General features: G+C 42.5%; 1 protein-coding gene across 18 annotated transcripts in view; it reads left to right on the forward strand.

Moving 5' to 3' along the window:
* Nucleotides 1-13,635, forward strand: part of LOC120901024 (calcium/calmodulin-dependent 3',5'-cyclic nucleotide phosphodiesterase 1-like) — a 269,782-nt gene that overhangs the window by 152,770 nt on the left and 103,377 nt on the right. For 4 of the 18 annotated variants that reach the window (XM_040308725.1, XM_040308711.1, XM_040308724.1 and 1 more), the window contains exon 2: nucleotides 3,012-3,473. The exons of 7 other annotated variants lie outside the window; for them this stretch is intronic. In XM_040308725.1, coding sequence (XP_040164659.1) covers nucleotides 3,137-3,473 — 337 coding nt within the window. In that variant the 5' untranslated portion in view covers nucleotides 3,012-3,136. 7 more of the 18 variants (XM_040308713.1, XM_040308718.1, XM_040308716.1 and 4 more) reach the window with 7 other exon arrangements.

The raw sequence follows: 13,635 nt of genomic DNA on the forward strand, positions 1-13,635 counted from the left end.
TCATGCTGTCTTATTTTAAGCTACCTGGTATCATTATTTCGTGCTCTGAATGCATTCCCAAACCCGTGCGCACACAGAAAATTCAACTGTTCCGTGTGTAACAGCGACAAACCCGCTAACCAGCTAGCCAACCCCAGGCCAGGAAGGGAACAAGAAAGGCATTTTAATGATGTGCCACTCTGCACACGCACGCACACACACACACATGGCGACGAAAAGTCGAACTCGACCGAAACCGGCCCATGCCACATTCGGTGACTTCTTAATTATTTATTTCACTCTAACTGAACGGCACATGGACGGCCGCATACTGTCCCATAGGCACCCTATGTCTGTAGCTCGCATAGCTCCAACCGGTGATAATGGTGGTGGTTTCGAATCGAACCGTCCGTACCTGCAAACTGCCGGTGGTGAACTTGATTGAACCAAACCGAACGGTAGAACGAGAGATACCAAACCAAAAAAAAAATCAAATAATTAGTTTCTGTACGATCGACCCGTGCGACATGCCAGAGAAAAATTGACCGGCGAACCAATCCGAACCGAAACAAACGAAAGCAACCATTCGCCAGCCATTACTGATGGCTGAGGGCTGGTATGTACGGCATCGGCCAAATACTTTGCAGTGCAGAGGTACCGGATCCGCGGTACCAATTCCGTTTACCACACCGTCTCGGAAGACGACCGTCGATCGAGTGTTGCGCATTTTCGCTGTAATAAACTTGTTAAAAATTGCTGGCAGTGCCCAGTGCTTCCCGCCACCTCCCCGGTTTTGGTGCACAAATTCGATTACTCCGTGGAGTTAATTGAATCCCCTGAGAAAGTGGGACCTTCGTGCTGGTGAAGGTTGCGCCGCAGCATCTTTCGCTGTGCAGTAGTTGTGCTCGATCAACTGTGGCTCGGGCGCCGGGAACCGTAATTAGGTTGTGGGGAAATAAGACAAAACTATGTCGCTGGCGTTTGCACGATTTCTTGCTCGTAGTGTCTGTCAAGAATTTGTGTTGTACAGAAGGCATAAAAACTATCCTGTATGAAACAATATTCAGATGCTTGTCTGAAATGCTGCTTAGACTAAACATCTAGTATCCTTATCAACTATATTTTGGGTTTTATTTTATGTGAAACCATATGAAATGGATCAACCGTTTCAACAAAAGCTTATCCATGGAAGAATAATCGTGATTAATGCAAATGTTGTTGTAAAATTAAATGTCAATTATTAATCACTGTAATGCTAATGATATCTCGAACAGATATCAATTAAAAACATTACCAAGACCTCAGTGAACAATGCGAACTATCCCTTTTTTATTCAGGAGTAACGGTTCAAAAAGACCGTATTGCTTAAAATCGGTGAACTATCCCTTTATACATCTGAAATTACTAAAATTTGCATTAAAAATGGACAACTTGATCTGGCAGTAGCAAACAAAAGTAAGAAAGATACTTTATTTCCTTTAAAATTATTTGAATTTACTTGCAAAAAATAAATCTACGACCTTGCAAGCTGCCTGTCGTCAGTTATCTGGTTTTTTCATCATTTCGTACAAAAACATGCGACAAAATTGTTATAGTAGAGTTTTACATAGTCAATATTTGACCAGAAAAACTTGATAGGCACAGTTAGGGGATGTTAGACCAGTTCGTGGAATAGGGTATCATATCGAAATTCGTCCGAAATTCACCTAAATTGATCACACTGAGCTTTTGCGTTATTGCTTGCCGCTGCGAAGCCAGTGGACGCGATTTCTGCTTCCTGGTATGTTTGTTCATGTTCCCCTGGTACTATTTCACTGTTATTTTCAACAATCTTTGGAGCTATCAATCTGGTGATCGTCAACTCGTACGATTTAACATGCCCGTCATGGGTTCAAGTACCGAATGGGACGTGGCCCCATACGCAGGAGTGATTATCGTGCTAAGGTAATAAATAAGTCACTGAAAGCCAAGCTCACTTCACTAGTGGGTACAAGCAGGCCTTTACCGACAACGGTTGTTGTGCCAACGAAGAAGAAGAAGATACTTTGGAACTTCTAGTCGCTCAGGGACGTCGGCCAATCGGAAGGTGGCTTTCTTTTGCTGCTCTGATAAGTGGTTAATAGTGTCTAATAGTGCCAAGATGTTGTAAATGCCGGAACAGGATTATACGACGTCCAAAAACAGCAACACGGAGTCCGTTTTAGACGCAATGGGGTTCCGTTCTTTGTGCGCGATCACTCCTAATTTAAGTTGCTTTACTTGTTTGGTCAACAAGGTCAGTGTTCAACTGATAGAGGTGTTAAATGTTCGCTGTTGACTCATGAGATATTATCATTGAAAGCGCAGCAAACGTTTTGTCAGTGATGGTGAAGATAAATCCATGAAAAATCAAGAATTTTGTCTTTGTTTCCAATCCAAATCCAATTTAATCCAAAACCACTCCAGTAATGATTGTGCATTAGATCATGCGTACAAATTTAATTGAAATGGAATAAAAATGCACACTTGTCTTGTCATATAAAAATTGAATGTTATGTGCATACTTGCACATGTTCTATTTTCGGTCGTAAAATGTATTAAATCCTACGAAACAACTCTTCCAATCAAACGCCCACATAACAAGTGTCTTCCCACCACCATAAAGTGCTATAGCATCGTCATATTGCTTCCCAGCGCTACACTACTCGATAAATTCTGCCCCGCCACTAAACCCAAAGCCATTCAAAACAATCCTTTTTCCCACAAACACATGATCCGCATGAGCTCATCGCCAACGATCGGCAAGGCAAGGAGCTGAAACTAATAAAATGAAATTAAACGAAAAGCATGCAAAACCCAAATCACCCGTGTAGGCGAACACCATTACCAGGATGATAAATCTGCGGTGATGATTTCATTACTTGCAATGCGATTGCCACACATAGAGGCCCCACCAGCCAAGCATGTGGGAGCGCATGGAATCAAATTTGCAGCTACGGGGAGATAGAGTCAAAGAAGCAGAAGTAACAGCAAACGCAATAATATAGATAAAGGTTTATGTTTCCCAACCGTCCCAGCAGTGATTTAAGTTGCGCAACTCACCCGATCCTAAATTCGTGTTCTACCCTTGGAAATATCAGTATCAAAGCAAGTGTGCGCTTACAATTGCTCCGCAAAAATGCCCAAACGTACAGTGAAACAGTGCCACGGTAGCAGCAGCAGCAGCAGCAGTACCAGCAGCAGCAAGGACATTGTAATTACCACCGACCAAACCAACGAAACCAACGTCACGGGCAACAGTGCCAGCGCCACTGCAGACGGGAGCGCCCGTTGCACAAACGCTGTCAAAAGCAGCAACGTCGGCGAACTTCCTGCCCGCACGGCCAGTGCGGGAGGGGGCCGATGCTGCGATGCACCCCAGTGCAACAACAGCAGGAAGTGTGTCGTGCGTCAGAAGTCACAAAAAATTGTCCTGGCACCGTCGAGCGGCGAGGATCACGTATATCACATTTACGGTAGGTGTGTGGCAGGAGGGGCTTGCGTTTGGTCAGGTTCTTTTTTACCGTACCGTAGGTGTGTGCGAAAGTGGAAAATGACGATGATTTGTATGGCTGTAAATAAAAAGAAGCTTTCAAACAACATTCACCAAAATTGAAACAAATAAAGTGGATAAATATTCGATAAACGTTTTAATTGCACAGAAAAAGTGCACTCAGGAAGATTTTTAGAAATGGCGAGAATTCAACATAAACTGCCAGTAACATAACTATAAAAACGTGTTCAATAAACGTTACAACTGCTCCATGCACTTTACATATGCTTGTTTTTGTCATCTTTACAACGACCTTTGGTGGTCCAATTTGTTCACTCGGTGCTACGTGCATCATAAATTTAACGTTCGCTCCCGTAGAACCCTTGGCGGAAGCAAATTGATTTGCATAAGAGAGAAATTGAATAATTACATCTCCACCGTACCCTATCGTAAAGCACTGCGCTGTGGTTATGGGGGGTTTTATTTTTATTTGTCAAGTAGAGTAATTTATTGACGTTGAAGTTCGTTCTATTGGAGAGAGGGTAGAGCAGGATTCAATTTGTGGGATTTTATTTTTATTTTTTAAAACAATTTAATTTCTGCAATCTATTTGATTACCTACAGCGGTTGGATGCTACCGGAGTACTCATGCTAAAATTTGCTATATATTTTTGGTTTGACTTTAACATTAAATAATGTGGTTGGTATCTTGATCTAAAATGTGACTTCAGACTTGTCAGTTTTTATAAGGTATTTTTTTAGTTCACTATTATTTACTTTAAACTTTAAATGAAAACATTAATTCTTGAAATGCAAAATTATTCATTTTTTTGTGCCTCAAATTGAAACTAAAACTAATTGTTTTATCTCATTTTTTTCTCGTTTAAGGTAAGTCGAATTGCCCTTGAAATCTATAAAAAATCGGTAAGGATAAATAATCATACACGATTTCTATCATTAAAAGTCAGCCATGGTTTTATAAACAAACTCTAAATGTATCTGCAACACACGCCAACCGTTCGGTGCACTCTCTGTAATTGAACATGGTGATCCTTTGTAAACATCCTGTTCGAATTATTTCCACTTCGCCGGCAATTTTCCCGGGCTCGCACTCGCGCATCGATTTTCCTACCTACACATCATCATTTATTTTTAACCACCGAGTTCAATAATCTGCCCTCTTCTTCGATTAATTACAACCGCTCGAGCACGCCAGCACTTTAAAGCTGGCAACAGAGGCAGCAGTAGCTAGCAACTACCGACAGCATAAAACCAGACCCTCCAACCGGTGGTGCATCCCGGTGAAATCCTAACGCAAGCTTTAAAAGCACCGCGCAGGCAAAGCTCTCGAGTGTGCAGGGAAAAGTTGCCCTAAGTAATTATACACCACCCTGCCGCAAGGGGAGGGTGGAATAACAAAAATAAAAACTACAATCCTTCCTGCGCCGTGTGCACAGCAAGAGGAAAAGATTTTCCAACCAAGCCCGACCGACGGCACAGGGGTCCCGCAACTATCAAAGGGTGCAAAGCGGAAAAAGAACAAACATATTAACCATTACGCGGGTGAAATTCGGGGTTCGGACAGGAGCGGGACCGGAACTGGAGTGTGCTTGCTACCTCAACAATCGTTCCAAAGCAAGGTTCCGATCGATTTCGCGCCCTGCTTGGAAAGCAGGCGTTGCGCTAAAGCAGGATGAAGCTATGTTGCAAAAACATATGATTTGCGCGGGGTGCGTTAAGGGGTGGGATGGAAATAATGCTGCTGGAAAAAGGCGCTTTGCGCCAGCAAGCGGAAACAACAACCTGCTGCATGCTCGGGGAAAAAGCCGAACGGAATGAACGCACCGGAATGAACTCGAGTTCGAAAGAGCGCAACGTGAGCGAGAGAGCGCTTTTAGAAAAAAAGCTCTCTTATGCTTCACCACTCGAAGGTTTATTTTGAAGTTCATGTTTTATAAATGCTGCATGATTTAGTTGAAAACTATGTATCCTCTTTTTCAATCAATATTTTCCTCAAAGTTATGATTTTTATGTCTTAAACAAATCAATCAATGATTCAAATATATCTGCTTTAACTTCAGTTTTCGCTTCTCCCTTCCGAGCTGAAATCACTTCTCCTCACTTCATCTCAGCATTCGCTCAACGCAATGCTCCCCTGTTCGGAGCAAAACAGTCCTCCCATTTCGCACGCAAGTGCGTACAAGCACCCATGGCCTGCCACAATCTCGCACAAGCCTTCCACAAATCATCCCGTGAGCGGTGAAAAGAGAGCCTGCCCGACGACCTTGTTGTTTTCTTTTTTGTGCCATCGTGTTCACACTCTTCCCATCGCACTCCATCATCATCATCATCAGCACGGCTGCAACTCTTGTGTACCACTGCTCCGATGATGCTGAGCCGTCGTCGTCGTAACTCAAGCGCATGTTACAGTTATGTCATGTTGGACGGGGCGCTTGCCTGCCCTCCCGCGATATCCGAAATCAACAACAGCATCAGCAGCACCAGTAACAGCTACGGCTGCAGTAAAAGTAGAAGCAGCATGCAAAACTGAGACACACCGGTGACGGTTAGGCAGGGCACAAACGGGCGGCGAATGAGCCCCTAGACAGGTTTTTGGTGTTGTAGATATAAAAGCGCTCCGAGAAAGGGAAGCAAAAGGAGCGGATACACATACACACGGGGTTTGGGCATATGCTAAAGCGTGGCGCGAACGTAGCAGGTTGCACCGGTTCAGCTTAATCCACCTGGGTGAAATGTGCTTTTAAGTTTAATTAAAATGTGGGGTTTTCTGATCAACATTTAAGAAAAATGAAATTGAACACATTTGGTGCACGTGAAGAACGACGATCAATATTGACCAAATTGCCGTAAAACTCCCCTTTAAGATCACATTGATTTTATGCAAATTGCAAATTGACCCAAATCTATAAACTTATCATAATCAAGCAAAAGGGTCATTCATGTGTAAAGCATTCAGCAGACGATCGTGACCGATGATAGAAACTGCCCCTCTCAGAGTCAATTAAGCCGGGGTGCCCTCTGGCAACAACCGTATACCGCTTTTTTTTTGTCGCTCGCTCAGACACTCGTCGTAAATTAAGAAACATGTGTAAACCATTTCGGGCGCACCGTGAACCCGTGATTGTGTTATTTATAGGTTTATTATTGATCTACCTGCTCTGGGGTGGCTTCATCCTGAGTGCGTCATCCCTTTGTTTATTTGCTCAAAATCGTAATTTAAACAATTAACATGATACGATCGGGCGCAAAAATTTCGGCTGTGCAGAATGAGATCTGTATCGTGCGTAGCACTTGCCTGTGAAAAAAAGATAAGTAACGCTAAATTTGTGGAAAGGGAAATATAAAATTGTAAAAATCGATAATTATTTCTTCTATGAAAAATGTATTTTAGTATTTGTGAATTTTATCACGCAGATAAGTATTTCACTCATGAATTTTATCACCCTCATATCAAGTTTTACACTACCCACATTGTAAAAAGGAATCACCGTTAATCTGCCCATTTTGTGGATGCGATACAACGGTGGAACACATTTTAATGGATTGTTTTGGATATTCCGCAGAAAAGAAGAGACACAGACTTGGAGAGCATTTGGACATTGTACTTTCCAACAATTACAATGAAATTGAAAAACTTTTGAATTTTTTAAAGGACACTAATCTCTAAAAACAAGTGTAGGAATACATATTGTATGAAGATAAAGATACACATATTTATAAAAACATAATTTAAATTAAAAGAGCATTAGAATTAACAAACATTTTCACCTTTCACCATTACCATAAGAACTCTTGTATTTTTTTTTTCTTTTTTCTTGAACTTTTAATTCATTTTTTGTTTACCTCAAATAGTTTCCGAATATTTTTTATAGTTTCTGAATGGTAAATTACGAAAGGCGAATGCTAAAAAGCCTCGTAAAAAATAACACAACAACAACAACTACTCACACTGATCTTAAGTATGTGATATCATCGTGTCATCAAGCATTTCTAGAAACACACTTATGATAATATTAACGTTAATGAAATTGAAAGGGTTGAATGAGAATGATTTCTATGCTTTTTATCAAAACTAACCTAAAAAATGGGGCCGGTCTGGTGGTACAGTCATCAATTCGTACGACGTCACAACATGCCCGTCATGGGTTCAAGCCCTAAATAGACCGTGCCGCCATACGTCGGACTGACTATCCTGCTATGGTAACAATAAGTCACTGAAAGCCAAGCTCACTTCACTAGTGGGTACAGGGCAGGCCTTGACCGACAGCGGTTTTTGTGCCAAAGAAGAAGAAGAACCTAAAAAATAGTAAACTTCAACATGATTGAATAAATATCATGTACCGCCTCAAAAATAGTATTGAGATCTTAATTAAAATCTAATATCCATGTTAGCATGAGACAGTTTATCGATGCGCTCATTATGCTTCCCAATGATTTATGCTCCAGTTGTGTCCCATAGTGGGGAAGCTCCAACCTGGCAGCAGGTTCATTCGACCCTTGACAAATCTTTTCACTTCAAACGTCTCGCTCTCTCTAGCACGCGCACATAAACAACGGCCAACCGTTTGGTGTTCATTTGTGCTGCACGCGAGCATGGGCCCGAAGGCCAGAGCACCTCGACTCAATCTCAACCGCCCGTTTTTTTTTTTTTTTTTCAAGCGACCAACCCCAGTTCCCCACCAGCTTCCACCTCAGCAGGTGATGCTGTACAGCACAATCGGCCGAACCATTCTCTGCGAGCGGAACCGCGCTTGTGCGTGCATGAACCAAAGCGATTGCGGGAGAGAGCGCGCGCGAAAACCGACAAAGAGCGGGAGAGAGCGAAACCGGATGGGAGATGCCCTCCCGTGCCGAACCGAAAGGGGAGGGCAAAATGAAACGCGTCTGCAGCCTAGCGCGCGCGAGGACGTCCCTCGCGCTATGAAGGCGGGCGAAGAAAACAGTTTGCTTCAAGAAAGCATCGCGTTCGCGTGCGCCGAAAAACTAGCCTTCCCTTCGGTAAAAAAAAACCCTTCGGTCGGTAGCGGGAATTTAGTTGCATTATTTTTTTTGCGCGCGCCCCTTCCGGTACGAGATCGGTCAGTTTGAGGTTTAAAAAACCAATAAAAAAAAAAAAACAATGCACCTTTAAGCCTGTAATGGACAACAGAAGTGTCAATTGTATGCTCTAAACTAAATTTGCAATTAAAGCTCCCCGCCCGGGTGGAGCTAACCGAAAGCATCTAAAGACAACATACATCGTCGGGCGGTCGCGTTTGTGTACGAGATATTCGGTCGTTAATTGTCGGTCGGTGACGTTCCATGCTTGATGAAAGCCTTTGGCAATGTAAATGTTAAGATAAATTCCTATGAAATGGTTAAAAACAATACACCATAACCCTGTGTAAATGACTCTACTTGCATACTACTGGGAATGAAACCATGCAGAGTCAAGCGAGAGCATAATATAGTGATAAAACCAACTCCCTCTTTCACTACCAATCACAACCGGAAACATTAAAATCAGATCGATCTGGCTGCGTAACATCAAGCGGACCGGTTTTTTTCGGTGCAAGATCAGCGTTAAAATCGTATAAAATATTGCCAATTTAAATTCGGGCTCGATTTGGCAGTGCCGATATTGATTCGACGCGTAAAATCAATAGCTACATACAGTTCTCCCCATATCACTCCAAATTGTGCTCACCTTGCGTGCGTGTGTTTGTGTGTGTGTCTGTGATTTGTATCGTGGTTGATAAAAATAAATAAAATGTGCTAAAGCTCGTGTGTGCGTTTGTGTCACTGCGCTAGCCCCTAATAGCTGAAGAAATGTGCTAATGAGAAAATAAATAAATAGTGTGCGCTATCATTAAATCTTGCAATACGATCCATACGGTCGTGTCAGGTGTGCGCGTGTTTGATAGTGTGTTTTTGTGTACGTGTGTATTGTATTGCGAATAAATAGTTCGCTGCGGTTGTTATAATTCAAAAGCAGAAAAGGGGGTGCATAAAAAGAGGCAAAAAAAATACAGTGTATCCACTCCAGGCGGTGAGGAAACGGTTATGCCGAACGAGCTCGGAGAGCTCGGTTTAAAGATGGTTGTTTTAAAATAAGTATATCCCCCATCTTTCCATGATGGCATACATGGTGGGAAGGGAGAAGATATAGGGGTGAAACGCATTATCCCGCAAATAATCCACCACAGCTTATGGGAACGTTCCGAGTGTGTCAAAACACTCCACAAATACAAACACATACACGAAAAAGTAAGCTTACCTCACCCAGGCAAAAGTAACACTATCCAGCTGGCATTATCATCCGGGAGCGGTGTCGCATTGGATAAAATCGGGGATAAAGCAATTCTATCTCGACACCTTTTGCCAATGCAAAACACCTTGTGGGAATTTTTACACGGTACGCATTTGCTTACGTCCTTACGGTGGAGAAAGCATTCTGCAGTGGCAGAGCTCAATGGTTTCTGTTTTTTTTCTGCTAAATTCTTTCGAGCTCAAATTGAAGGCGTACGCGCACTTATGAAATAAACAAATAAGTAAACAAATTAGTGTCAGTAACACACAAACACACACGCACACACACCTATATCGTGTCGAATAAATAAACCAATTCCAATCCGGTGCTTGCAAAAACCCGCTGAAACAGTTTGCCAAGATTCGTACGCTATCCAGGGTCTGCATCCGGTCTGATTCTGGCAGCGATGGTGTGGGTCATTTTTCGTTGAATTTTAAGATTCGCCTAGATGTAGAGAACCACACAAAAAACAAGCTTGTTTATCGCAAGCCTTTTGGACGGACGAGTAAAATTTGGGAAAGAGGAAAAAGCATGTTGGTCGTCTATAGACTTGTTGCAGTGGAGCAGTTTTACTGTGACGTGGATGATTTTTTTTCTTTCATAACAGCGGATATTGTTCCTACTGGACGTTTGATTCAGTGATTCCAAGAGTTAAGAGATGAATCTTTATTGAGACTCACCTGTTCATTATCAATACTGGAATGCTTGAATTACGTTTACGTTGGACTAATCCTTAGATTACATTTCCTTTGTCTTGCGACACATTAACCTTTAAAACATTAGCTATTAATTATGAAATTATGAACTTTTTCTTATTAAGATATTAACTTCGAACAGTTTGTTGTGGATGATATTATGGTGGAATGAAAGACGTTTTAATTTCAAAAAGAAACTAAACCCCAAATGTCATGAAATGAAAGGCATCTTCTTAGCATCATTGGTAATTAGAATCAATCTGACACTTGATACTTGCATGACATTCAACACACAAATGACAAAGTTCAAAAAGTACTTTTCAATTTGATGATAAGGCTTATATTATCGTGCGAGCTGAGAGCGAATAGGAACCCAAGGCAAGAAGAAAACAAACACATTGGTACACCCTTCAGCACTTTCCAACCATCAAAGGCTAACCGATCGTTACGGCTTGAGACTAACGCAGTGAAATTAATTCCTCCTCTTAAACATCGCAAATTGATTATGTCGGATCAGCAGCGCCCAAACCCAAGCTGATGATTAGTGAGCTGAAAGTTTTACCCACCCACCCGCGCCGGCCGAAGCTGTCTCGATAATAAACAAGTGTGTGAGCAAAAAACCACTCCATCAATCTCAATACCACCCGAAACGGGTCGGGCTCCGATCGATGAGTGAACCAAATGGGCCGCATTAAATCATGCTTGATTTTGACAACCAAAGTCAGCCGCAACCGAACGACGTTGGAAACGTTGATCCTCGGGTGCAAAAGCAAGAAAGCGAACGGTTTCTTGCCTTGTCGTGTCAAACACTGACGGACATGTTGTTGCCAAAACCGACTCGAGCTGGAACTTTTGGTTGACTCTTGTTTTTGCTGTTTTTCTGTTAAGAAAGCAATATCTTTCCTCGCAAGCATACATCGTGAGGAAAAGCTCCGTTGCATGCTCGCAACACTCAATCGCTTTGAACCAGCTGTTGGGACATTTGAGAGAAGAAATTGCCTATCCTAGAGACCGAAGCAACTCAATGGAAACCTCGGACAGAAACGATTCTTGCACCGGCATTGGTACCAGCTGTTCGAAAGACCTTATTAGGGATGTGACCGGCAAAATGGTCACCAAGTTGCCGCTCGCATTCGGGTGCAGCTAATGATGGTGCTGACATACTAACACACACACACTTACACACACACAACCCGACCGTCCTTGCATGGCACATTATCAAACACGCCTCGCGAGACTGAAGCTGTGATGAATGTGAAGCAATTTTGGGACGAAGGCTACTTTTGAGCACCTTGGTTTTTCGGGTGTTTGGTTACGGCGCCTAACAAAGGCCATTAATAATGAGCTTCGGAAGGGATGGGTGACGTTGTTTGACATTGAATTTGTTTGGCAGATGAGACAAACATTTTAAAACAACGTTGTGTTTGGTTGTGGTTTGGCAGAGACGGGTGCGGTGATCTTATCAAAATTCAATCTGACCAAACAACCAATAGGACTTCCCATGAAAGATGCTAGCTTTAAGGTCACTTTTGAAGTTGTTTGTGCATGCTTGTTCCGTCGGATAAATTTAATATATCTTCGAATCTAAACCAGGCTAAACCCTTAAACAATTAACAGCTCTTCATTAAATCGTTTCCAATTTGACAGCTTTATGACTTTCGGAGCGAGCAACCTTTCCGGTTCGAACCAAAGTTTGTCTCACCCCAACCATACCATGCTCAAGATTAAGCGTAGCAAACCATCAAACCATACACAGCTACACCACTTGTTAACTAATTCACCTGTCTCATAAAATTACTACCAATCCTCCCACATCTTCTCAGTGCCGATTATACCCTAATAATGATGTCTACTTACTACTCTTGCTGCCTTACCACTAGACTGTTGCGTTGACTGTTGTTGTTGAGGGCAAGAAGCGAGCTTAGAGAACAACCAACTAACCGTAAATCACGAGACCATGTGCCTTCTAACCCGACCCCGAAGGGTAGCGGAACGGCTTGCGCTTTCTTAAAGAAGCAACACAAAAGCCCCTAAGCACGTAATGGCCGACAAACCGAGGGGGTTTTGGAAGCAGCCAACCAGCAACCATCAGGATAACAACCGCAGAAACACATTAAATCGTTTGCGGTTCTGTTTCCTCATTTCAATTTTCAATTTCCCTCGGTGTGTTGGGTTCCGTGTACTTGCTGAAAAGGTAGAGCAAAAGGTGAAGAAAAGGAACTGGGGAAGTGTATCTTCGTGTTGCTGGGAAGGAAAACACAGACAAATACTAACGACTGCATAAAAGCACGTTTATTTTTTTATTTTTTGGGAAGCAAAATGAGTCCGAGATTGAAGGAGCCTTTCGCCAGCGCCTTGTGGTCTTCCGTTCATTCCTAAGTGGCTGGATGGAATTCATATCACGTGCAAGACTAGCTTGTATAAATTGGTATCAAGCATTAGTAAGAGTTTCTGTGAAGTTTAACTTGAGAGAATAATTTTACTAATTTTCTTGCAATTAATTACCACATACCTAATAATTCACGAAATGTTGAAATTCAATTCCTTGACAAAGCTGCCAAATTGTTTTAGTCAGAAAACAACACTTTTCATAATAAATGAGTCAAACTCGCTCACCCAAGATTTGGCACACACACACAAACATTCCTCTCATTTGCATCTTTTGCAGCGACCGATCGCGCTAATAATTCACCGCAGCAGCCCTTCACCGATCACTGACCGATCGTTCTGTCAGTGATTGTTTTTATTTTAATGCAACCCCAAACCAATGGGAATTTGCCAATTAAACTGCCGACACAGGGCGATTTCTGCAGTTTAAAGAGCGAAACAACGAACATAAAAAACGGAGCCAAGTTTCGTGACTCAGGACGCGATTCGGGGTGCAAAAAGCGCAAAGCTTAGCGATATCACGCGACATATCTTTCTTTCTCTCTCTCGCTCATGCATCGTGACGAAATGACTGCCAGAAGAAGAAAAAGGGAAACCACGGGATCCGCTGACAAGCGGCCAAACCCATTAATCAAGCGGCCTTTGGCATACAACTGAGCAGAAGAAGAAAAAAAACAGAACAACACCCAGCACACGACAAGTGGCACCGCTCTCGGTTGTGAATGGGAGGCAGCAGCAACACACACACACAC

The sequence above is a fragment of the Anopheles arabiensis genome, chromosome 3 (genome assembly GCF_016920715.1).
Source record: "Anopheles arabiensis isolate DONGOLA chromosome 3, AaraD3, whole genome shotgun sequence".
Lineage (NCBI taxonomy): Eukaryota > Metazoa > Arthropoda > Insecta > Diptera > Culicidae > Anopheles > Anopheles arabiensis.